This window comes from Astyanax mexicanus, chromosome 8, assembly GCF_023375975.1.
Source record: "Astyanax mexicanus isolate ESR-SI-001 chromosome 8, AstMex3_surface, whole genome shotgun sequence".
In the NCBI taxonomy this organism is placed as follows: Eukaryota; Metazoa; Chordata; class Actinopteri; order Characiformes; family Acestrorhamphidae; genus Astyanax; species Astyanax mexicanus.
The window spans coordinates 1,820,447-1,844,945 of NC_064415.1; the positions used below are offsets into that span (position 1 = coordinate 1,820,447).

Sequence of the window (24,499 nt, forward strand, 5' to 3'; positions counted from 1 at the left end):
ATTCGGAAGAGTAAAACCAGATAAACCCATTAAACCCAAAGAACACTGTAGCAGCAGCTGTTAAGCATGGTGGTGGGAGCATCATGCTCTGGGGCTGTTCTGCTTCCAGTGCTCCTGGTACATTACACACAGTGGATGGAATAATGGAGAAGGAGGACTTGCTCAGAATTCTTCTTCAGCAGAACCTCAAACCATCAGCTGTACAGTTTAAACTTGGAGTGAATTAAGAGCTCCAACAGGACCGTGACCCAATCACACGTCAGAGATGGTTGTGGAACAGGATAAAGCAGGTTAATATTAAGCTTTTGGAACCGACTTCCCAACGTTTGTGCTCCCCTGTTCAAATGATCCGTATTGTTGATGTTCTGAGTGTAAATACGTGAAGAAATCTACAATAATTCTACAGAAACAAACTTGTAGATGAGCTTTTCTGCAGATTCTAGACTCTTCTAAACTGCTGTTCCCCATCCTTTAGATAAGAGCAGAAGGTGGGTTGTTTGGTTAGTAGTAAACAGGACGCGGTGCAGACTGGAACTGATAGAAAAAGAGCTTCATGAAAGCAGATCTTTATTAGAGTTTATTCAGGACAGTAAATAGGATGAAACTGGCTCTGCAGCACAAGACAGAACACAGTGAAACAGGTACAGGTAGCTTTACCTGCTGTCTGATTAACTGTGTACAGATTACAGTACAGACTAAATATCACTTTTCATAAATGATGCTAAAAAGAGGATTTAGAGATGAGCCTCTTTAACACAGAGAAACTGGATCAAAGATCCTGATTTAATCTTCATTTATTACATTTTTACATTCTTCATTCACTGGATTTGGGTATTTGATGAATGGAGCTGAAACAGATATTTATAAAATAAACTACTTTTATATTTTCATATTTTAACTCATTTTATGAAAAATCTGCTCGTTTTCTCCAGACATTATTTCTCTTTTTCTACCATTTTATAAGCTTTTCTCACAACCTTGTACATAAACTGTCCTGCGGTGTGACATTACATTACAGTAAAATAAAAAAAATCAATTCTGTACATTTGAAATAAGAAAGTTGATGTAATTAACAGTGCACATTTTGATAAATGATTAAATATATGTTTTAAACTTTATTTATACTAATTTATTAAGATTTATGTTTACATTTTCTCAAAGTAGAGCCGTCACACCGCAGGACTGACAAACGGAAACGTTAACTGTTTCACAGAAAGTAGGAAATCTGTAAAATTAATTAGAGATTCAAACATTCAAATCACAGCCAATCATCTGAAGGACCTTCTGTTTCCTGCTGCACTAAAGAACCCCTAGAGATGACCACCAAACTGCCTGTTTAAAAACCTGATCATTTTCATCACAAAGCCTTAAAAATGTCCTGTGATAATTATTGTAGGAGTCTGATCCATTTTAAAACCTTATACTGGTAAAGTAAACATGATTAAAGCCATTATAAACAGTTCAGATATAACTGATTTATTCTGTATAACTGTTTATATTTCATAATTCATTCATATTACGCCACACCACAGGACATTCTGCATTCTGTTTACCTCACAATACAAATCTAAATAAAACATAAATCTATTTTACATCACTAACAGAAGATTTATGGAGGAAAAAACACCCTAATTAATATTTTTACTTGATTACTGTAAAATCATGCATCGTTTAACCCACCCATTTATATTTTATATATAAATAGAAAGATTAACTAATTTTACTGTGTAAAATATCAGAGAAAATATTATTTTTGGGGTAAAAAGAAGCTCATTTATGATGTTGAACAGGAGTGATGATCAGTGGAGCTGAGTTTTTACCTCCATAATTGAGAGAGGGACTGAAGAATGGATAGATTTTCTCAGTGAAAGACTGACCAGTGAAAGAGTAGATATGAGAGCTGGTCTCAACATCATAGAAGGAGACCAGACCCTCCTCATAATCCACAAACACCCCCACCTTCTGGAGAACCTGATTTAAGGAAAGGAGGACAGAAGGAGAATCACGAGCTGTATATTCAGTTTCATTCCTCAGAACTACAGACCAGAGTCCATCCTCAGGACTGACTGTAATCTTCCCCTTCCTGTTACTGGACTCTCTGATCACTCCTAAATCCCAGTTACTCTTCCCTCTAACCTGAACCTCATAGTAAAACCTCCCTGAGGAGAATCCCTCCTTTCCCAGAACACAGGGAACCAGATTAAACCTCTGTGGAGAATCAGGAACGTTCTGTCCACTGTCTCCACATGTGACTTCTTTCCCATCATCAGACAGGATGAGATAAGGTTGAGCTGTATCAGGATCCAGAGTCACATCCACTGAGAGAAACACACACAATTTAAACCCATTTTAACCTCATACAGCACCAACTACACAACATACACACACTGTTTTTAGTCATGTGATCAGGAAGAGACAACATACCTGCATATTGTTTAATTCTCTTCAGTTCTGCTCAGAAAAGAATAATAAACAATAGAAACGACTGTCAGAAATTAAATTATGTTTAATTAACTGTTTAATGATGTCTGATTAATATGAAGTACAGTAGATAATATTTGATGGAAATTCCAGCACAAAACTAGAGTTTATCATTATTATCTGATGTATAAAATTACACCATTGTTTCTGTATTTAATTTAATATTTTAAAATACTAACAATTGAACTCCAGACTGTTTTGTTGTAATTGTGATTCATTCCTGTGTACATTTTTTTGGTTTTTGATCAGATGATTTTCACATGGTTACTGATATTTTTGCATATTTTGTCCCATAAGAATGGACTGATTAACCCTTTAAAGATAAACATAATACAAATAACGTGCAACACCCAACTCTCAACACTAGATACCTGACCAACCACCTGAGACAGAAGAGCAACCACCTGGAACACTACAGCTAGCACTACACTGGCTAGCAGCCACCAAGCAACCACTTAGCAACATTATGAGTTATCGTAGTAACCACGTAGCAACAACACAGCAACTAGCTGGGCTACCATAGAAACCATCCAGAAACAACGCAGCAACCACATGGGTTACAATAGGCCAACCACCTGGGATACCACAGCTATCAAGTCACGCCAAATTTATTTTAATAGTCATAAAGCAGCTTATGGGAAACAGTAAGAGGACATGAGATCAACAATACATAAACTATATCAAATATTTTTAAAAATCACATAACAACGCCATAGCAACCGACTGGATTATCATAGCAACACCATATCAACTACCTGGAATACCACAGAAACCACTTAGCAACATTGTGGCAATTACCTGGTAAACCCCAGCAACTGAGTAGTGACTACCTAGGAAGTTCATTGCAACCACTCATCAACACCATAGGAACCACCAGGGATACAATAACAACTAAAGAGCAAATACAAAAAATGCCAAAGCAACCACCTAGCAACACCATGGAAACCAGATGGAATATAGAAACAGCTTTCTGATCTGTTAACATTCTACATTTTCATCAGGAATTACACTTTTCTCCTTTTTAACGAATTTTTATTGTGTTTTTGCAAAGTTTCCACAACGTTTCGCAGTTTTGGAGGAACATCATCATCAAACTTCATATGACTCACATCCAATACCTGAAACTCCTGCCAGGTGATTATCTGCTTCTCTACACTCTCCCACCTCATCCACTGCCCCTGTTTCTCTTGTAAAGATGCAGCTGCAGGTCATATCTATTGGTCGTTCCTCTGGTGTTTTGGACTTGCTGAATTTAATAAGGTAAATAGGAGAGAAAATCTAAGCTCTGACTGATCAGAAGATACTCACTGATCTCAGAAAGCTTCTCCATCTCCTCACTGAGGGCTTCCTGAAGCTGAGACAGAGCTTTCCTCAGAGTCTCCACCCTCAGATGAGTGTTAATCCTGACGTCAGTCCAGGTCTTGGTGGGTGGGGGTCTGCAGAGGGAGGGGTAAACCTACAGTACAGCAGGAGAGAGGAGAAACCCCTCAGCATGGGCAGTGCTGTCCTGTGCTGGACTGCATTACTATTGAGGAACAGAGGGACTCTGACCTGTAGGAGGTGGAGGTGGTCCTCAGTGTGGGAGATCTGCTCCAGCTCAGTGTCTCTCCTCTTTAGCTCAGTGATTTCCTGCTCCAGCTCTTTAATCAGCTCTTCAGCCTGCCTCTCTGCTGCTTTCTGCTCCTCCTCCATCACCTCCAGCAGCTCCGCCTGGCTCCTCTCAATGCAGCGCACCAGAGCCCTGAAGACCTCCACACTGTCTGCTTTCTCCTTCTCTGTGTTTTTCTGACCAATCCAGACCAATCACATTCATCACAATCACAAAAGAGTGGAAGTGACTGAAGGCTGGAATGTTACTGATGTGATATTAGAAACAGTCAAATAAAACTCAGACTCACCTTATTGAGATCTACAGAGTGATTGATCTCCTCAATCTTCTTCATTCGGTCCTGGATCATCTGCTGAACATCTGCCTGTGTCTTCCCCAGCTGAGTCTATGGCCATTAGACACATTATAAGAAAGACGCTCATTAATCTGAGGAATCTGTAGCATAGAAAATAAACGAGGGTTAATTTAAGTGAATAATTCTTTCTCTAAATATCTGACCTTCTTCTCTCCACTCTCCTGCTCTACAGGAACAGTGCTGTGAGTCTTGTGGTCTGTCTCAGTGCAGAACCGACACACACAGGTCTGGTCGTCTCTACAGAACAGCTCCAGGGGTCTCTCATGATTCTGGCAGATGTAGTCCTGCAGGTTCTCCACAGGGTCCATCAGCTTGTGCTTCTTCAGTGCAGGAGCTCTGAGATGAGGCTCCAGGTGAGTTTTGCAGTAGGAGGTCATGCAGTCCAGACAGGACTTCAGAGCCTCCGTCTTTTTCTCAGTGCAGGAATCACACAGAATCTTCTTAGGCTTGGAGGGAGGTTTCACTGAAGATCTGCTGGATTTCACCTGAAGCGACTTCTTGAACTGAGCAGTCAGTCCAGAGATGAAGGTGTTCACACGAAGCTCAGGTCTTCTGGAGAACTCCTCCTTACAGACGGGACACTGGCAGTGTGAGCTGCTGTTCCAGAACTCTCTGAGACAGACCATGCAGAAGTTGTGTCCACATGGAGTAGAGACCGGATCAGTGAACACATCCAGACAAATCGAGCACTGAAACTCATCTTCAGACAGGAGACTGCTGGAGGAAGCCATGACTGATAGAGGAAACACAGACAGCATGAAGATCCAACATTTTTCATAATAATAATTATGCTGCTGCAGTAGAGTAGCAGCAGTAACACCATCTGTTCCACTGCTGCTTTACTACAGACTGAGAGTTTGGAAATGTACATTTTTTAAAATCCATTTCCAAACCTCACTTTATTTATGTTGATGCTTACCAGATGTAAGCTGTTGCCAATGTAACAGATGTAAAAAAAAAAAAAAACAGATTCCTAAAATATTTTATCTGTTTATTATTAATATTTTATTTTATTTCATTTCATATAAATCTGCATCACGATTAGTAGTTCATAGTTTTTGTTCACAAATGTTTAAAAATGTCAAGGCAAAAAAAAAAGAGAAATGTTAAAAACATTTAAAAACGGTGCTGCCCCTTTAAGAGAAGTGCGGGAAGAAGTTCCCTCCTTTAGTCTGCGCTGATGGCTGAAGTGAGAGGTACGTAGAGCAACTTGTGAAAAGCAAAACCCACATGAGGTTTAAAATAACGAGTGAAGGTGTTCTGTTTTAGTGTAAATTGATTATAATAGTGCTGGAAAATATTAAAAATATGTTCTCTGTTGAGCTTGTAGTAAAAGGGGGATTTCTGTTGAGTGTGGGGGATGGGTGAAGCTAGTGTATTTGTAGGTCACAGCTAGCTAACTAAAGCACTGATTATATGGTCTAGCTACTGAAATATTGAGATTTTTGTTCTCTTTATATTATTTTAGGAGTTTTGATGCTGTGTGTGTCCTCTTACTAACAACAAATACTGATCTCTTTTGCAACTCAGGTATGTTGTATTTGTGCGTTGCTGGTTTTGGACAGTAGGGGGTAGTGTTTAACTTATAATGTCACCTCTTTGTATAGTGCTTGTTTTATAGACCAGCTGATGCTCTGACTGCATGGTCAGATGTACTAAATATGGCTCCGTATGAGCTTTTATGTATTTTTGGTTTGAATATAACTATTGGGGAATTTGTTTTATTATTTGTTATTTTGAGAAATTTGATTTATTTTTTTTATATATATATATGAACAGAATCACTGATTGTTTGGAAATAATCAAATTATTTTGTTATATATATGTAAATATGTAAACTTAGTCTGCGCTGATGGCTGAAGTGAGAGGAGTATTGATGCTGTGTCCTCTCACTAACAACAAATACTGATCTCTTTTGCAACTCAGACAAATAAAGAGAAAGAGGTGACAGTTCCGACTCCTGTGACGTTACTGGAACACAATGCAGGGGGGTAGCTGGATCGGCAGTCCAGGGGTGGCGCAGAACCGTTCCAGTTACACCAATGATATATTTGCTAGAAATAACTCTAAACATGGAAAAAGTCACTTTGAAACTTGTTTGTTGTATTTGTTTATAATAAATATTCACACATCATTATATTTTAGATTATTGATTATTCCATTTTACAGCTTTGAGTATCTTTATGTCAGGAGATTAGCATGCTAACTGTAGCTAAGTGTTAAGTGCCTGAATAAAGTATAAAATAGCTGTAATTTAGCTGTTTATATAGTAAGTAGTGGAGTTGAAGCTAAATGGTGAAGCTGCTGGTGATAATCACTATTAGTGAGCTGTGTTATGTAGTAATTTATCACAGTTATGTGATTGGATTGAGTTCAGAAGCTGAACTGGTGGAGGGAGAAGCTTCAGCTTCATCAGACTAAAAACACACGATCAGAATCACTGAACCCAGATCAGGATCAGACAGGATGATCAGAAAAGAGAGATACGAGGTTTTAACTGCTCACCTGCAGGAGATACAGATCCTCCAAAAAACACCGGAGACCAAGTTCAGCTGAAGAGAACCGGATTCTGGAGATGAAGTTTTACTTTCGTTTCTCCTCAGTGACATCACGAGGACACGCCCACCGCCTCAGGTGCAGTTGCAGGTTTTGTCCACCAGGTGGAAGAATTTAACCACTGAATTTACAGATTCCTCCTACTGATCTTCACATCTCAACCAATACAAACAATAAACTCCTTAAACTACAGTGATACACATTACCTGATTACACTTAATTATTCCAACATGGTGCATCATCTTTAAATTACCTTAAACTTTTAATAAAGTATTTACTTCATATAAATATGTATAATCTTAAGCCAGGCGGACACTGTGCGATTTTAGCCCGATTTTAAGCCCGATCTGGTCGGATGCGACTGAATTTCATGATCGGGCCGAATTTTAGCTTGATCGTGCGTCGTTTGTCGTGCAGTGTGAGAGGGGAAGCGATGTCCGATTAATTGCCCATATGAGCTGCGAATGAGCAGTCGGACGCGACCAGGGATTTCTGACATGCCAGAAATTTTGGTCGCTTGTCTCACAGTGTGAGCTGTTTTGCGGGCCGATTTCTTAACGTCACGACCTGTTTTCCCAAAAATCTGCACAGTAACTATAAATAATTATTAGTCATATTTATTTCTGTCAGTTATAAGGATTTATATTTATGTTTGGTACACAGACTTATAGCTTATCAGACACAGGCATTCTGCTGTTTAAGAATTTCAACAGATGCTTATTCTCAGTCAATAGCTCTAGTTTTTGAAAAGAAAAATTAAAAGAGAAAATATCTTTGACAAACATAAATTTATTTTATTTCACTTTGCTATTATATCTGAAAAATAAAGCACATTGTCAGCCTCTGGTGCTGCCCGTCAATTATATAAAACTTAAAACATGCACAGAAATATAAAGCTATATTTTATAATTCGTTTCTTTTTGCCAGAGCAAATTTATTAAAATTATAAATATGTTAATTTATTAATTAAAATCTCGTCCAGTGCTCCAGAATATTAGCCACGCAAAGCCAGCTTAGCGCAGCGCGTGGCATTGCGCGCGGCATTGCCCGCATAATAACCTCTGTCTTCTAAAATAAACGTTTTAATAAATAAGGTCGGAGAAGTGTAGTAAAATTAGTGCTATTAAACTTACTAAAGCTAATAAATGTACTGATAATTAATCAAGATAAATCAGACAAAATGCGCTGCGCCTCTCTCGCTCTCTTTCGCAGCGCGGAGCTGAATTCAGCGCGAGGCTACAGAAACTCAGTTCAGTTGAATAAAAATAAGTAAGGGCCTGTAAGTACAAGCAAAGGACCTGTAAGTAAATATAGTCAAATATAAAGAATAGTTTGAGGTTTTGGTGAGCTGTTTTCATGATTTGAAACTGAAACTAACTGAAACTTTGATTATTCTGCAGAAAGCCTGGGTTATTTTAAACGAATTTTTAATGAGTTTATATTTTATATTTTTTATTTATTCATTTTAATTATTTTTCTTCTTTTATTAATCAAATCATTAAATATATATCTTCATAAGATATAATTTTTTTACCTTTTATGTCAATTTTTATGATCTTTTTTTAAGGTCCTATTTTTCCTTTTTTACGTATATATTTTATTCGTCTATAATAAATGTCAGTTTTTATTCCTATTTTTTATATATATTTTTAATCCCTTTTAAAAATGCTCAGCAGCACTGTAAATGAGGGTCCCTATCCAGTGTGAATAACCGATTGCTTGTTTAATATTCAGTGTTGCAAAACCAGTTTTTACATAAACAATAAAAAGAATAAAAAATAAAATTATTTTATTTTATTTAAGCTGCTGGTGTTTCTTTCGCAGCCTGAGGCGCAGTCATTTTTCTATGCGCTCTCCTTCTGTAAAACGGACAACCCGTAGAGTCCACGTCGCCTCAGCCACCTGCGCGTCCATGTACGTCTCTTCCATGGACTTTCAGCGCACAACAGGGCACAAATAAGCAAAGAAGCGCTTTCTTTTGCAAGGCGTTGTGTTGAAGCGAGAGTTTGTACGCAAAGAAAGCTCCGCCTACGGGCTGCGTTTAGACGTGCAGTGTAAGCTCCCCCGTCGCAGCAGGACAGTCGGACCGTACAGTGTGTGCAGATGAATCGCAGGCGTTGTTCATACACGACAAACGATTCAAACGTGCAGTTTGAGCTCTCCAGAACGCATCCGATTAAAAAAATCGCACAGTGTCTGCCTGGCTTTACTTTCACAAGCTTTTAAACTGCTTGTTTTTATTTACTGGACAAGTAACTTATTACTCTTTTAAGGTGTCTCCATATGTGCATCATCTTCAGTAAATTCAGCAGGTAATCGTTATATTTCTTGAAGAATATACTAAAATGTCTAATATCAGAACATCCACATATGAACTAGTTAAAAAGTTAAAAAGACTACAAAAAATCCAAAAGAACTACATAAAATAATATAAATTCTTCAAAATTATTATTTAAAATAATTATTATCAATTATTATAACCTTTAGTGAGCAAAAGGAACTCTTGTTTTGTTTTATACTCCTGTTGGAGGTTGGTTGATTTTTGTCTGTGTTTTTACTTTGGACTACAATTTCCTGTTCTCTGTCAAACTTATTTCTTTAGAAAAAAGCACCATATTAGAAATCCTATTAGAAAATACTCTCAGCAGAAGCTTAGGTAGGATATGTGTATAGGCTAAATCACTGTATCAGGTGACGTTTAAATAGTTAAATATAAAAAATATATATTATTAATATTAATTAATATACCTGATTACAAACCGTTTTTATATATAGTTTGTATAGTTTATTATTATTTTAAGTGCTAATTACAGCGTTTTTTTAAAACATGGAAGCAGGTTGTTTGATGCTCCCGATAAAAAAAATAAAGAATTATCATGATAAACATGAAAACATATGCGAAAACGTTGGTCGGCGCATGCGCAGTCTCCTAAATAAGCACATATCTATAGGTAGCAAAGCTCGACAGAACACCTACATTAACAAGACAACTGCGTGTTTTTTTTTCTTTAATTGTCCCTCCGCGGCTCCCGTAGCTCCAGAGAAGCTTGAATGCAGTGCAGCAGGTAAGCAGAGCTGAAAAACTCCTTAAAAAAGTGCTGTTTTAAGCAAATATAGGTATTTTTGAGAAACGTTAACGGCAAAATGAGGTTTTATATCAGTTCTACTCATAATTCTGTGTATTTCTAGCGAGTATTAAAGCATATTTTTTATAATAATTTATTATTTCTGCCCCGGTTGGATTATCAGCGCTGAGTTACGGCCGTTTTAGCGCCAAAACACTAATTTACATATTAGAGGAGAAAATTAAGGTTAGCGGCAAGCTAGCTAATATTACTGAGGAGAAAACTAAGGTTATTGGAGAGCTAGCTAATATTACTGAGGAGAAAACTAAGGTTAGTGCAGAGCTAGCTAATATTACTGAGGAGAAAACTAAGGTTATTGGAGAGCTAGCTAATATTACTGAGGAGAAAACTAAGGTTAGTGCAGAGCTAGCTAATATTACTAAGGAGAAAACTAAGGTTAACGCAGAGCTAGCTAATATTACTGAGGAGAGAACTAAGGTTAGTGGAGAGCTAGCTAATATTACTGAGGAGAGAACTAAGGTTAGCGCAGAGCTAGCTAATATTACTAAGGAGAAAACTAAGGTTAACGCAGAGCTAGCTAATATTACTGAGGAGAGAACTAAGGTTAGTGAAGAGCTAGCTAATATTACTGAGGAGAGAATGTCGCACGTAAAGAGAGTAAGCTGGACATATTATTTAAATGTATTTTATTTTAGTTTTTAATGCAGCAATGTGTTTATTTAGTGATTATCACACTGTTTGACCAGTAGTGTCTGTATAGGATTTAAGATACAAACATAAAGATAAAATCTTAATATAAATATATATATTTGTATCTTTTTGCTCGTCTTTTCTCTTTCTCTCTCTTTTATCTGCAGGTGTGTTTCCTTTCTTCCAGGTGTGAGTAAACAGCAGGTACTGCATCTGTCTCTTAGGCCTGTTAGGGAGTAAAGGGTAGGGTAGGGCTGTTCTGCTCGGTGGAAAAGTGGGCGTGTACAGAGGAATGACGTTTACAGTGTTACCTAATGTCGACTTGGACGAAGCCTTTCAGTAGAAATGAAACTCAACTGATGACCCAGATTCGCTCCACCTTAAACAGGTAACCACGCCCTGTGAACCAGGAAGAGACTCACCTGAGAACCTGAGAGAGGTAAGACTCACAGCCAGGTAACGATCATACTTTTATATTTAGAGGCAGCAGAAGTTTAACACTCTACTAAAACTTTCACAGCTGGGTTCTTGGTATGGTACTGGTGTGGTGCTGGTAGTACTTATACTAAATCTGTGGAGCTGTTTCAGTGCTGGTGATGATAGTGGTGCTGGTATGTTTGAGTAAAATGAACATTGTTGTTTTATTCTATAAACTACAGACAACATTTCTCCCAAATTCCAAATACAAATATTCTCATTTAGAGCATTTATTTACAGAAAATGAGAAATGACTGAAATAACAAAAAAGATGCAGAGCTTTCAGACCTCAAATAATGCAAAGAAAACAAGTTCATATTTATAAAGTTTTAAGAGTTCAGAAATAATCAATATTTGGTGGAATGACATCATGTTCTCCTCCACCAGTCTTACACACTGCTTTTGGATAACTTTATGCTGCTTTACTCCTGGTGCAAAAAAAGCAGTTCAGTTTGGTGGTTTGATGGTTTGTGATCATCCATCTTCCTCTTGATTATATTCCAGAGGTTTCGAATTTGGTAAAATGAAGAAAAAGTTTGGGCACACCTGTTTTTTCATTATTTTAAAATGTTCTGTATTGTAGATTAATACTAAACTAATTTAAACTATGCATGAAAAAAACATATTTCGTAAATAAAAATTGTTAAACCAGAATATGTTTTATATTTTACGTTCTTAGATCAGTTTTCTCAGTCAGTTTTATGAGGTAGAGTCTCCTGGAATTCAGGCTTTCAGTTAACAGCTGTGCTGAACTCATCAAGAGTTAATTACTTGAATTTCTGGTCTCTTAATAAAGTGTTTGAGAGCATCAGTTAAAGTAAAGTAGTGAAGAGGTAGAGTTACAGGTATACAGTGAATAGTGAATATTTGAGTAATGTTCTAATCCAGGTTATGAGAAGCAACAACTACTCAAATAAGTAGAGAAATAAATACTTTAAGAAGAAAAGAAGAATTTCAAAAACTTTGATCACCTCAAAACGTTTGAGTGGTACTGTATTTTACTGTTCTCGTTTTTTTAAAACTTTTTAATAGGGTAAAATGGCTCGGGTAAACCCTTTAACCCTTTAAAATGCAGTAAAATAACAGTATTTTATATTCTGGAAATTTGAATGCTTTTAAATCAGTTACAGAAATCAAGAATCAACCCAAATTCTGCAGATTAGACAATAAAGCCATAAAATCTAGAGAAACATAATAAAACTAAAGGTTTGGCGGACATGAACTGTTTGATTTCTATTCAGGAAAATATTGATTTTAAAAATGAAGTACAGGAACAAGGCAATTTTATGATTTTGTTCATTATATTTTTAAAGTTGCAGATTTACTTCAATATTTTTTTTATATTTTCTATTACGATTACAGTTATGCATTTCATTATTGTTCTTTATCAAACATGAAAGCTCTTTATATGTAATGCTTGAATAGAAATCCTCGAGATTTAGTTGTATAATGTCAAGCAGAAAATTGACAAAAATCATTGCATGTTGAGGGGTTAAAACAAAAGTGTGTTCTCTTCTGTGTGTTTTTTCTTCTCCAGTAATGGACCACTCCATCACCGCCTCCCTGGAAGATGAGCTCCAGTGCTCCATCTGCCTGGACGTTCTCACCGATCCCGTCTCCACCCCATGTGGACACAACTTCTGCTCTGCCTGCATTGAACAATGCTGGACGAGCTCTAAGGACCATCACTGTCCTCTCTGTAAAGAGAAATACACCACCAAACCAGAGCTGAAGGTCAACACGACCTTCAGAGCGGTGGTGCATCATTTCCAGAGAAGACAAAGCTGCAGCAGACCTGCTGTTCCCTGCGACGTCTGCTCTGGACGGAAACGTCCGGCCGTGAAGTCGTGCCTGGACTGTGCTACAGCTTACTGTGAGTCTCACTTAGAGAACCACGCCACTGCACCCAGACTCAAGAAGCACAAGCTGATGGACCCTGTGGAGAACCTGCAGGACTACATCTGCCAGAATCATGAGAGACCCCTGGAGCTGTTCTGTAGAGACGACCAGACCTGTGTGTGTCGGTTCTGCACTGAGACAGACCACAAGACTCACAGCACTGTTCCTGTAGAGCAGGAGAGTGGAGAGAAGAAGGTCAGATATTTAGAGAAAGAATTATTCACTTAAATTAACCCTCATTTATTTTCTATGCTACAGATTCCTCAGATTAATGAGCGTCTTTCTTATAATGTGTCTAATGGCCATAGACTCAGCTGGGGAAGACACAGGCAGATGTTCAGCAGATGATCCAGGTCCGAATGAAGAAGATTGAGGAGATCAATCACTCTGTAGATCTCAATAAGGTGAGTCTGAGTTTTATTGGACTGTTTCTAATATCACAACAGTAACATTCCAGCCTTCAGCCACTTCCACTCTTTTGTGATTGTGATGAATGTGATTGGTCTGGATTGGTCAGAAAAACACAGAGAAGGAGAAAGCAGACAGTGTGGAGGTCTTCAGGGCTCTGGTGCGCTGCATTGAGAGGAGCCAGGCGGAGCTGCTGGAGGTGATGGAGGAGAAGCAGAAAGCAGCAGAGAGGCAGGCTGAAGAGCTGATTAAAGAGCTGGAGCAGGAAATCACTGAGCTAAAGAGGAGAGACACTGAGCTGGAGCAGATCTCCCACACTGAGGACCACCTCCACCTCCTACAGGTCAGAGTCCCTCTGTTCCTCAATAGTAATGCAGTCCAGCACAGGACAGCACTGCCCATGCTGAGGGGTTTCTCCTCTCTCCTGCTGTACTGTAGGTTTACCCCTCCCTCTGCAGACCCCCACCCACCAAGACCTGGACTGATGTCAGGATTAACACTCATCTGAGGGTGGAGACTCTGAGGAAAGCTCTGTCTCAGCTTCAGGAAGCCCTCAGTGAGGAGATGGAGAAGCTTCCTGAGATCAGTGAGTATCTACTGATCAGTTACAGCTCAGATCTTCTCTATTGTGCTTCATTTTAATCAGAAAAAAAAATATTGTTTTTTTATTCTTTTTCAAACAGAAATGAAGAGAATTCAACAATATGCAGGTATGTTGGCTCTTCCTGATCATCCGAGTATTCCCCTTCATTACTCTGTAGGTAGAAGTAAAGATAGTAGTTTTTAAAGGACTTCTGTAGAAGTATTTTACTCTTTAGGTGAAAGAGTAAAAGTACTGGTTTCAAAACTGCTTGAAGTTTAAAGGTAAAATTAATGTAGAGGGGAAAATATGTAATCATTTATTCTCCAAGCCTGTTTTTGCCAATTTCCACCTCAAAACTACAAACCCAAGTCTAAAGGGGGAGTTTTGTGAAATATTGTTACTTAAAAAAAAAGTATTTGAAGTTTTATTAGAACATACTAAAATATACCTAAATGTACAGGCGTGTAATAATTACTATTAATACGCGATAATATTACTATTAATTAATATCATATTTTGAATATGGTGAACAATATTATACCCTGAAATATGATGCCATATCACCCACCCGTAATTATCACATCAGGCTTCTACTTCTACTTTTTTTAATTTTTTTTACTGTTTTTATCAAAAGAAAAATTCACACTGTTCTCATTTCCTGTTATATAGCTATTAGAGACAGATTATATCTGTCATGTATCATTTATTTTACTTTAATCCTGGATATTTGGAGTGCATTATTATTATTATTATTATTATTATTATTATTATTATTATTATTATTAGTATCATGATATTCTGGATCATTGACATCTGTTACAAATCTGATAAAATTCTTGTATTTTTTAATATCTCATTTTGGGGTGTGCCATATTATGTCATATGCAATAATAACATTTTATTTTCATTTTGGTGCAGTAGTGTATTCTTGAAATAATTTTTTTTTAAATTCAATATTTAGTCATATCAGTAGTATTGTTATCGCATAATTACCATGAAATATCGTGATATTTTATACCATTTCGCCCACCCCTACTGAAATAATTCTTCAGTGGTGAAATATGATTAAAAAAAAACTTTTTAAAGTCTTTAAGCTTTAATTTTAAAATGTGTATGTTAGAGCCCCTAAATTAAACAGTTTTTTTTCTGCTAAAATTAGTTTGACAAGGGGTCAAATTTCATCCTGTGAAATTTTGAACTAATATATCTGTCTAAAAAAAAGATATTCCTCCTAGAGTCCTGATTTTATCTGGATGGGGGTTTTATTAAAGGACGAGAAGCTGGAATGAAAACCAGCTGAAATGAAATAGGAGTAACCAGGCTGTTTTTATTAAAATGTAATGAGGAGAAAGTTCTGATAATTGTGTGAAAATATAACTAATATACCAAAGATTTCAAGTATTTCAAGTACTAAGTATTTCAGTACTTTCTTGTTACACATCTCAGGTTTCTAGACCAGGGATGGGCAACGTAATTCTACTGACCGCTAGAGGGCGCTGCCAAACAACCACGAAAATTGACATTGACATCCAGTCCATTGTGAGCCAGCAGGCCAAACCACAGCTCTCTCATTAGCTTCAATAAATGTTGGGCCTCTGTGGTCTAGTTTTCTGCTATTATTGAATGAGCTATTTGCAATCAGTTTTTAAATCTTTTGTTCTTTGTTATAAATGAGTTCAAATGCCTTTTGCACTTTTATAAGCAAATGTTTTGTCCTTGTTGCTTATGAAGGACTTGTTATAATGAACTTATTTTACACAGAGGAACTACTGTATTTGCAATCAGTTTTTTAAGCAAACTTTTTGTTCTTTGATATGAAGGACTTCCTTTTTGCACTTTTTTTAAGCAAACGGTTTGTCTTTTGCCGTATTAAAAGGCATTAATATGCAGAAAATAGTTGTTGATAAATGTTGGTGCTGTAAACATACAGATATAAATTCATATAAAATTTGTTCTTATTGAAAATCATTTGTAGCGTTTTTCATATTCAATTATTTGAAGTGCGAGGTCATGTGGCCCTCCAATGGTCATGCTGAAAAAAATGTGGCCCTCTCCATCATGGAAGTTGCCCATCCCTGTTCTAGACCATTTACAAATGAATTAGCTGAAAGCAGAGTTTGCAAAAATGGTGAAACTTAACTCTACCAGACTGAAGGGGTCACTGTAACACAACTTAAAATACTTTCATAGCAAAAAGTGATACACAGAGCCTGTGATTTGATTTAGATTGTTTTTTTAGTGGCTAGAGAGCACTAATAAAAATGTAAAAGCATGAAATGTGGTGAAGATTCCATAAAATATGCTCTAATTTGCTCTGAAGTATTTATTTATTTGTTTTTTTTGTTTTTTTCTCGCTCTCTTTTTAGGAAACAGTCTAAGAAATTGCATCACCTCTTCACCCAGCACCACTCTATCATCTACAGCATCTGCTAGACGTTCTTATGGATCCTCAGTTGCTTTAAACAGCTTATCTAAAGGTGAGTAGCTCTTTTAAACTGGCACCAATCCACTTGCTCTCTCCACAGTCCAAAAATTTAATTTAATTTTGTTTATTAAGATTTATTATGAATTACTAACTACTGAGTCTTTCCCAATCAGTTGCTTCTAGTGCTGGGCGATATGGGAAAAATCATATATCACAATATGGAATTTTTTATATCACAATAACGAAATATATATCATGATATTCCACATTTGAGTATGTTTTCAATTGTTCTTTGAAAAATATGACCATATCATTGCTTACTTTATTTCCAACTTTATTTCAAAGTGACGTTTAGTGCAGCAATAAATATTTATCAAATAAAAACAGATGAGGTAAAAGCAGTAGCTTTTTTTTTTAATTATACAGTATTTAAATTGAGTTATCAAAATACAAGTCCCTTAAATAACGTAAAGCAGCGCCGTTTCGCAAAACCACATTTAGAATTTTTTATTTTTTTTTGCAAAGATTACTTTATTATCACTTATATAAACGGAGTAGTCTACTTTATATATTTACATGAATGATTGATGAAATTACTGTAGAAACGATATTTATCCTCATATCGCACAGCACTAGTTGCTTACACTACACACCACTGCAGACACAGGTTATTTGTTCAAAATATAAAACATAAAATCAATCGTTCAAATCAGTGATTAGGAGTGCAAAATATATTTTATTCAGTTATCTGGTATAAGGTTTACGTTCAAAACAGCACTTAAAAATGAAGAGTTTCTTTAATTTCGCCAAATACAAAACCTCTGGAATATAATCAAGAGGAAGATGGATGATCACAAACCATCAAACCACCAAACTGAACTGCTTGAATTTTTGCACCAGGAGTAAAGCAGCATTAAGTTATCCAAAAGCAGTGTGTAAGACTGGTGGAGGAGAACATGATGCCAAGATGCATGAAATTAAAACTGTGATTAAAGACCAACCAGGGTTATTCCACCAAATATAGATTTCTGAACTCTTAAAACTTTATGAATATGAACTTGTTTTCTTTGCATTATTTGAGGTCTGAAAGCTCTGCATCTTTTTTGTTATTTCAGTCATTTCTCATTTTCTGTAAATAAATGCTCTAAATGAGAATATTTTTATTTGGAATTTGGGAGAAATGTTGTTTGTAGTTTATAGAATAAAACAACAATGTTCATTTTACTCAAACATAAACCTATAAATAGCACAATCAGAGAAACTGATTCAGAAACTGAAGTGCTCTCATTTTTTTCAGAGCTGTAGATTAACTGTGGTTTTAATTCTTCTGATTATTTTAACAGGTCTGGGAGAACTGCAGAGACAGTATGCAGGTAATATTACAGATTTATCTTCTATTGATCTGAATCAGTTATTCATTTCTGAAATTTAATCCAGTGACTGTAGAAAAACCTGGATACTGTGGTTCCATTCACATTATTCTGTATCGCGTTTAAAGTAAATGCAGTCTGGATTATCTACTGGTGGCCACAGTGGCCAGTGTTCAGTCAACCTCACTCACTAGATAACACCTCACAATGTACAGTGGTGCAGTTTGTGAACCCTTTAGAATTTTCTATATTTATGCAGAAATATGTCCTAAAACATCATCAGATTTTAACGTAAGTCCTAAAAGTAGATAAAAAAAATACTTGCTTATTTATTTATTGAGAAAAATGTAGGGCTGGACCCGAATATTCGGGTATTCGGATATTCGTTCGTTGAGTAGGTATTCGGTTTTTAATTTTGGTATTCGGATATTCGTTTTTTTTCTCCTTTCCAGAGCTCCACCTCACTCTAACCACTTCTGTTTTAGCGGGTCCCATCAGAATATCTTGCGCGCGGGACAGAACTGAACTGTTATTGGCTGGAGCGGGAGTTTAATCCAGACGATGCGGGAGCAAATTAATAAATAGTTAAGAAAACTGTAATAATTGTAAAAAAAAAAAAAAACCTAAAGAAAACTCTCAACGCGCAGGATGGACCGACACACACACGCACACACCGATGGTGTTTGGACTGGGGTAAGGAACGGGACCGCACTATGTGGCGGGCGGGCGCGGGATTAAAAGAAGCAATTTTTTTGCGGAGCGGTAACGAGACAGAAACGCGGAAGAGTGGGTTTAAAAATCAGTCTCGCGCAGACCTCTATTATACATGATAAAAAAAATGCAGGCTCTTCGAAACTGATTTATATAATAAAACGTAAGGGGTAATGTGGCAACAGTAGGGGCTAAATCGGTTACAAAAGCCTGGCCTACAAAAATGATGTCTGAACGAATTTCCTCTTATCTAATATAATTTAAAATGGTTTAAAAATATAAAATAATTTCTAAGCAAACAAAATATTTAATATTGAGCTTATAGCCCAAGTGCAAAAATACAAAATCAGTAATACGGCTATGCCCTGCACAATCCTTAAACCGAAATAGACCAAGTACAATAACGTCATTAACAATGACTTTCCTCTACTCTAATATAATTTAACATGGTTTAAAAATATAAAATAATTTCTAAACAAACGAAATATTTAATATTGAGCTTATAGCCCAAGTGCAAAAATACAAAATCAGTAATATGCCCTGCACAATCCTTAAACCGAAATAGACCAAGTACAGTTTACAATGACTGTCCTCTAATATAATTAACAATGTTTAAGAATATAAAATACTTCCTGAACAAACGTTTTTTTTGCAAATAGCCTAAGTGTGAAAACACAAACAGCAATTTACTGGGCTGGCTTGCGCAGCGGAGAAACCGTGCAGCAGCAGCCTCCTAGCCTGCTTACGCAGCGGATAAGCCGCGTGTGGGGCAGCAGAAATTCCGGGATGAAAACACAAAGAAATCTGGGCTAAAAACACAGAAAAAATATGGGGGATAAAAACACCAAAAATCCGGGGTGAATATGTCTCGTCGGTCAGAGCAAATTGAACATTTTTCAGTGGATTAAAGGGGCCGTGATTTGCTTTTTTTTATTTATTTTTTTTACCTCTTTTTTTAAAAACGAATATTCGAATATTCGCTTCGAATCAGTGCCGAATATCCGGAGCTCAAAAAACGCTATTCGGGCCAGCCCTAGAAAAATGATCCAATATTACATATTTCTGAATGTAGAAATATGTAAAAGTTTGTTTTCAGTATCTGGTGTGATTTTTTTTATTTTCCTCCTTTTCAACAATAACTGCTATAACTAAACGTTTTCGGTAACTGTAAATCAGTCCTGAACACCTTTAGCCCATTCCTCTCTAAAAAAACAGCTTGTTTGTGGTTAATGTAGTTTCTTCACATTAACTGATCACTTTAGCCCCACCCACAACATTTCCATTTTAGATCAACATCAGTACTTTGACTTTTCCACATTCCAAAACATTACCTTTTATTATTTTCATTCAATCTTTATTAGATAGACTTTGTGTGCTTTGGGTCATTGTCCTGTTGCATGATCCACCTTCTTTTGAGATTCAGTTCTTGGTCAGATGTTCTGGTATTTTCCTTTAGAATTCTCTTATAGAACTATAAATTCTGAACTATATCAGTGAAGGTAAGCGGCCTGGCCCAGACCAGGAAGGCCAGGATGACTACCACCACCACGTTTCACAGTTGGGATAATGTTCTTTTACTGGAATGCAGTTTTTTTTTTTCTTCATTTTCCAGACATAACAATTTTAATTGAAACTAAAAAGTTATATTCTGGTCTTATCTGTCCACTAAAAAACTAGTGATGAGAAAATACACTTTTTTTCAGCTCCGACCCGATTCCGATATAGAACTGATATAAAACTGCAGATAATGATATAAATACACATAAAATTACTTTTAGTTTATTATGAGTGCTGTGAAAAATGTTCCATAATGAGGCTGAAACGGACCACAGTAAATGCATTCAAAAGTCATTTATTTATCACACTTTAAATGCAAATACACCATAGTTTCCTTTCAAATTAAATTATTTATTTATTTATTTAATTAAATATTAAAAGTTAATGCTTTAATCAGGATAATTCACTCGTTTTCATTTAAAAAATACATGTTTAAACTTTTTAATGTTTCTTAATGTTTCATTTCTTTATTACTTTTAAAAGACCAACATATAAAACAACAAAAACATGACACTTTTCATAACAATTTGATTTAGTTTTAGTTTTTGCAGGGGATGGTTGTTGTAAATATTTGAAAAGAACCATTTTCATATTATATGTTGATTAGTCTAATTAATTAAGGCAAGCAGAAGAAGTTTCATACTGAAAAAATACTTTTAACTATTTTTCCTGAATCTTCAAACTTTAAAACAGGTCAAATTGACCCAGAACAAAACATATAATATAATTTCTGTTCTTTAACACCTGACTCTAAATTTCACCTTTAAACTAACTGCTTATACTAGAGGTTTACATACTTTTATACTCACAGATGTGTAATATTGGATTAAGATTTTTCTTAATAAATAAATTAGCTAGTTTGATGTTTTTGTTTCATTTGTTGTTTAACTGGATTCTCTTTATGTACTTTTAGAACTTCTGTGAAAATCTGATGATTTATACAGAAATGTAGAACATTTTTAAGTATATTGATGGATCTTATTGTAGGAGACTGAGGGCGTTTTCACACCAGCACTGTTTGGTCCGGTTGAAAAGAACTCTGGTCCGTTTGTAACTTTAGTGCGGTTCGATTGAGCAGGTGTGAAAACAGTAATCGCACTCGGGTGCGAATCAAAAGAACCGGACCGAGACCAGCTAGAGGAGGTGATCTCGGTCCGGTACCAAACGAACTCTGGAGCGGTTCACTTGTGGTGAGAACGTGATCCGGTCTCGATCGGATCCAGTTATTAAATATAAGCCATTTATTCGAGCTAAACTGCTGATAAAGCAAGCACAGTTTAAACTGATATATTATCCAGATAACGCTAATTACCACAGCTGTGAACATCAACACTGTGTCCGTGCACGCGCTGCATCTGCGCTGCATTCACTGCTCACAGCCGCGTGACTCTGTTTACTATGTATAAATCTGCGCTGCACGCAGAAACACTGTAACAGACATGGTCTTATACACCTTAAAAAAAAAAAAAAATTCATTTTTGTAGCATCCACTAGGGTGCAACAATCGGAATGGGTACATTTCCTGTAGAAAAGGAAGTGGAATAGTGCCTTCAGGTAGAGCAGTGGAGGAGCTTCTACAGGTGTTCCAGCCTGGCTCTGGATGTTCCTTATAACTCATAGCCCGAGATACATGTTTGTTTTCTGCTTGGGTGAGGAGTTTTTGAACCAGGTTCCAACCTGGGGATCTATTTTGGATTCTAAGGAACAGCTTGCTTGGACTTGGACTTGTTTGGATTTTTTTCCCCCTTTTTTAAGGATTACTGGTAAGACTGATCAAATTTTTCAGGATTTTTTTCATAGTTTTCTTCTTTTTTCTTTTTGGGTACTTTTGGCCTGAAACAGGACTATTTTTTTTTTCTAAGGACTATGTAATTACGTGGAATTTGGTCTACTGTTTTATAATCTATGTCGGTGCGATCTCGGTGGCAATTCACTATAAAAGTAGTATGTGGGGTTCATGGCATATCCGTGGTAACGTGTAAGTGATTTGACGTGTTAGCTGTCAGTGTTAGGAAGCAGGAGACCTTCTTTATTCTATTTTCTATGGTGCTCCCCTTATGCGGAGGTCACAACACTGTGTTTGAAAGCGCAGTGTTTCAGCGTTCAGTGTTAAAGCACAGATATTTGCGCTGGAACACAAAATCTTCTCGCTGTATTTATTTTTTCGTATATTTATATTTAATGTACTCCCGTGTCAGACAGCTCTGACCAATCAGAGGACACAGGCTGCTTGCGTGGTTTATTGATGTGCATTTTGGTGCGTTTACATTTATGCCCGTGTGAAACCAGACCGAACAGAGGGAGAAAACGCTCCAAGTAAACGAACTCTGATTAACTGATTCGGACCAGAGAAACCAACTACAGGTGTGAAAACGCCCTGAGATCCAGCGTTATTATCGTTGTGTTATTATAAGAAATTTCCAGTTTTATTCTTTACAATGAGTTTTGTTTTCTCTCACAGTGGACGTGACCCTGGACCCGAACACAGCCTACGCGAAACTCATCCTTTCTGCAGATAGGAAGCAGGTATGGCACGGGTTAACACCTCAGAACGTTCCCAATATCCCGGAGAGGTTCGACACGACGGCCTGTGTCCTGGGAAAGGAGGGGTTTTCTTCCGGAAGGTTTTATTACGAGGTTCAGGTCCGAGATAAATCCTCCTGGGTTCTGGGATTGGCCAGAGAGTCCGTTAACAGGAAGGGGATGATCTCAGTCAGTCCTGATGATGGATTCTGGACTATTCATCTCAGGAATACGACTAAATATCTGGCTCTTGATTCTCCTCCTGTCCTCCTCTCCTTAAATCAGGTTCTCCAGAAGGTGGGGGTGTTTGTGGATTATGAGGAGGGCCTGGTCTCCTTCTATGATGTTGAGACCAGCTCTCATATCTACTCTTTCACTGGTCAGTCTTTCACTGAGAAAATCTATCCGTTTTTCTTTCCCTGCAACAAAGGGGAAAGCTCGAGACCAATGACCATCTGTACCTTCAGACGTCGCATTTAATACTTAACGAAATTATCTGCTGGGTACTTTTACTTTGAAATTCAGATTTACTTTGAAAGAAACTCCTGAAGACAGAGCTCTTCAAAGAGCTCTTACTCTCCTAACACCTCTAACTAACTACCTTCTACTACCAGATCAGGAGAATCTCTCACTATCTTTAATAAACTCCTGAAGACAGAGCTCTTCAAAGAGCACTTACTCTCCTAACACCTCTAACACACTAACTACTTCTAACCCCATTTCCTTCTTCCCCTCCTTCACTCCTCTATCCTATTATTCCCCTTTCTCCTCCTTTTATCCCTATCCAAAGATGTTTTACCTTTAAACTTATTTTACATTGTACTTGACTATTGTAAGTCGCTTTGGACAAAAGCGTCTGCCAAATGTAATGTAATGTAATGAAAGTAAGTGCTAAAAATGACGTAACATCGATTTTATGATGTTCCAGTTAGGGGTGGGCGATATGGCTCTAAAATAATATCACGATATTTCATGGTATTTTCACGATAACGATACTTTTGGTGATATGACAAAACGCTGAATTAGAAAAATTATTTAGAGTTTTATTATTGCATGCAATATGATATGGCTAAGTGAGATATTAATAAAAAAAATAATTTTATCAGATTTGTAACAGAAGTCAATGATCCAGAATGTCATGATAATAATAATAATAATAATGCACTCCAAATTAATATAAAATAAATGATACTGGACAGATATAATCTATAGTCTCTAGTAGATATATAATAGGAAATGAGAACAGTGTAATTTTTTCTTCTGATAAAAACAGCAAAAAAACAGTACTCCTGATGTGATAATTGATATCGATTAGATATCGTGATATTGCACCATATTTCAATATAATATCGTTCACGATATTCTCATTTTTTTTGCGAGATTATCACGTACGATACGATATGGCGATACACCCCTAGTTCCAGTTAAGAGTGTGCCATATTGTATCGTACGTGATAATATCGCCAAAAAATTTTATATCGTGAACGATATTATACCCTGAAATATGGTGCCATATCACGCACCCCAATTATCACATCAGAGTTCTAATTTTTTGCTGTTTTATCAAAAATAAAAATTCACACTTTTCACATTTTCCCAATATATATATGCTAAAGACAGATTATATCTGTCCAGTATCATTTTTTTTACTTTTATCCTGGATATATGGAGAGATTTGGAGTGCATTACGACATTCTGGATCATTGACCTCTGTAACAAATCTAATATATATATATATATATATATATATTTATTTATTTATTAATATC

At 36.6% G+C, this 24,499-nt stretch overlaps 2 protein-coding genes and 1 long non-coding RNA gene across 11 annotated transcripts in view; 2 read left to right on the forward strand and 1 right to left on the reverse strand.

Annotated features, from left to right (window-relative positions):
• LOC125803919 (uncharacterized) overlaps positions 1-4,703 on the forward strand; it is a 112,288-nt gene extending 107,585 nt beyond the window's left edge. For both annotated transcript variants that reach the window (XR_007440353.1, XR_007440354.1), the window contains exon 3: positions 4,618-4,703. This is a non-coding gene — a long non-coding RNA (uncharacterized LOC125803919). The remainder of the gene's footprint in view (positions 1-4,617) is intronic.
• Positions 1-7,071, reverse strand: part of LOC111190634 (E3 ubiquitin-protein ligase TRIM39-like) — a 419,370-nt gene extending 412,299 nt beyond the window's left edge. For 3 of the 7 annotated variants that reach the window (XR_007440324.1, XM_049482615.1, XM_049482611.1), the window contains exons 1-5: positions 6,951-7,064; positions 4,589-5,178; positions 4,380-4,475; positions 4,033-4,266; positions 3,790-3,937 (exon numbers count right to left, since the gene is read on the reverse strand). Coding sequence is in view for 5 of the 7 variants with exons in the window: in XM_049482615.1 (XP_049338572.1) it covers positions 3,790-3,937; positions 4,033-4,266; positions 4,380-4,475; positions 4,589-5,176 (1,066 nt within the window). In the remaining 2 variants the exon portion in view is untranslated. Of the gene's footprint in view, positions 1-3,789; positions 3,938-4,032; positions 4,267-4,379; positions 4,476-4,588; positions 5,179-6,950 lie in introns of all 7 variants that reach the window. The other 4 variants (XM_049482614.1, XM_049482613.1, XM_049482612.1 and 1 more) reach the window with 4 other exon arrangements.
• A 3,873-nt stretch (positions 7,072-10,944) lies between these two features.
• Positions 10,945-24,468, forward strand: LOC103026283 (E3 ubiquitin-protein ligase TRIM69-like). Of its 2 annotated transcripts, XM_049482675.1 has the most exons (9): positions 10,945-11,216; positions 12,792-13,348; positions 13,462-13,557; positions 13,671-13,904; positions 14,000-14,147; positions 14,245-14,271; positions 16,511-16,621; positions 17,913-17,942; positions 22,669-24,468. In XM_049482675.1, the coding sequence occupies exons 2-9, from the start codon at positions 12,794-12,796 to the stop codon at positions 23,208-23,210; spliced, it is 1,743 nt and encodes a 580-aa protein (XP_049338632.1). In that variant the 5' UTR covers positions 10,945-11,216; positions 12,792-12,793; the 3' UTR covers positions 23,211-24,468. The 2 variants fall into 2 exon arrangements, with proteins under 2 accessions (XP_049338632.1, XP_049338633.1); XM_049482676.1 differs by lacking the exon at positions 10,945-11,216 and having other exon boundaries at positions 12,653-13,348.
• Positions 24,469-24,499: the final 31 nt, after the last annotated feature.

Coding starts and splice junctions, on each gene's coding strand:
- LOC103026283 (XM_049482675.1), top strand. CDS start 12,794: ATGGACCACTCCATCACCGCCTCCCTGGAAGATGAGCTCCAGTGCTCC. Junction 13,905..13,999: donor ACCACCTCCACCTCCTACAG/GTCAGAGTCCCT, acceptor GCTGTACTGTAG/GTTTACCCCTCCCTCTGCAG. Junction 14,148..14,244: donor GGAGAAGCTTCCTGAGATCA/GTGAGTATCTAC, acceptor TTTTTCAAACAG/AAATGAAGAGAATTCAACAA.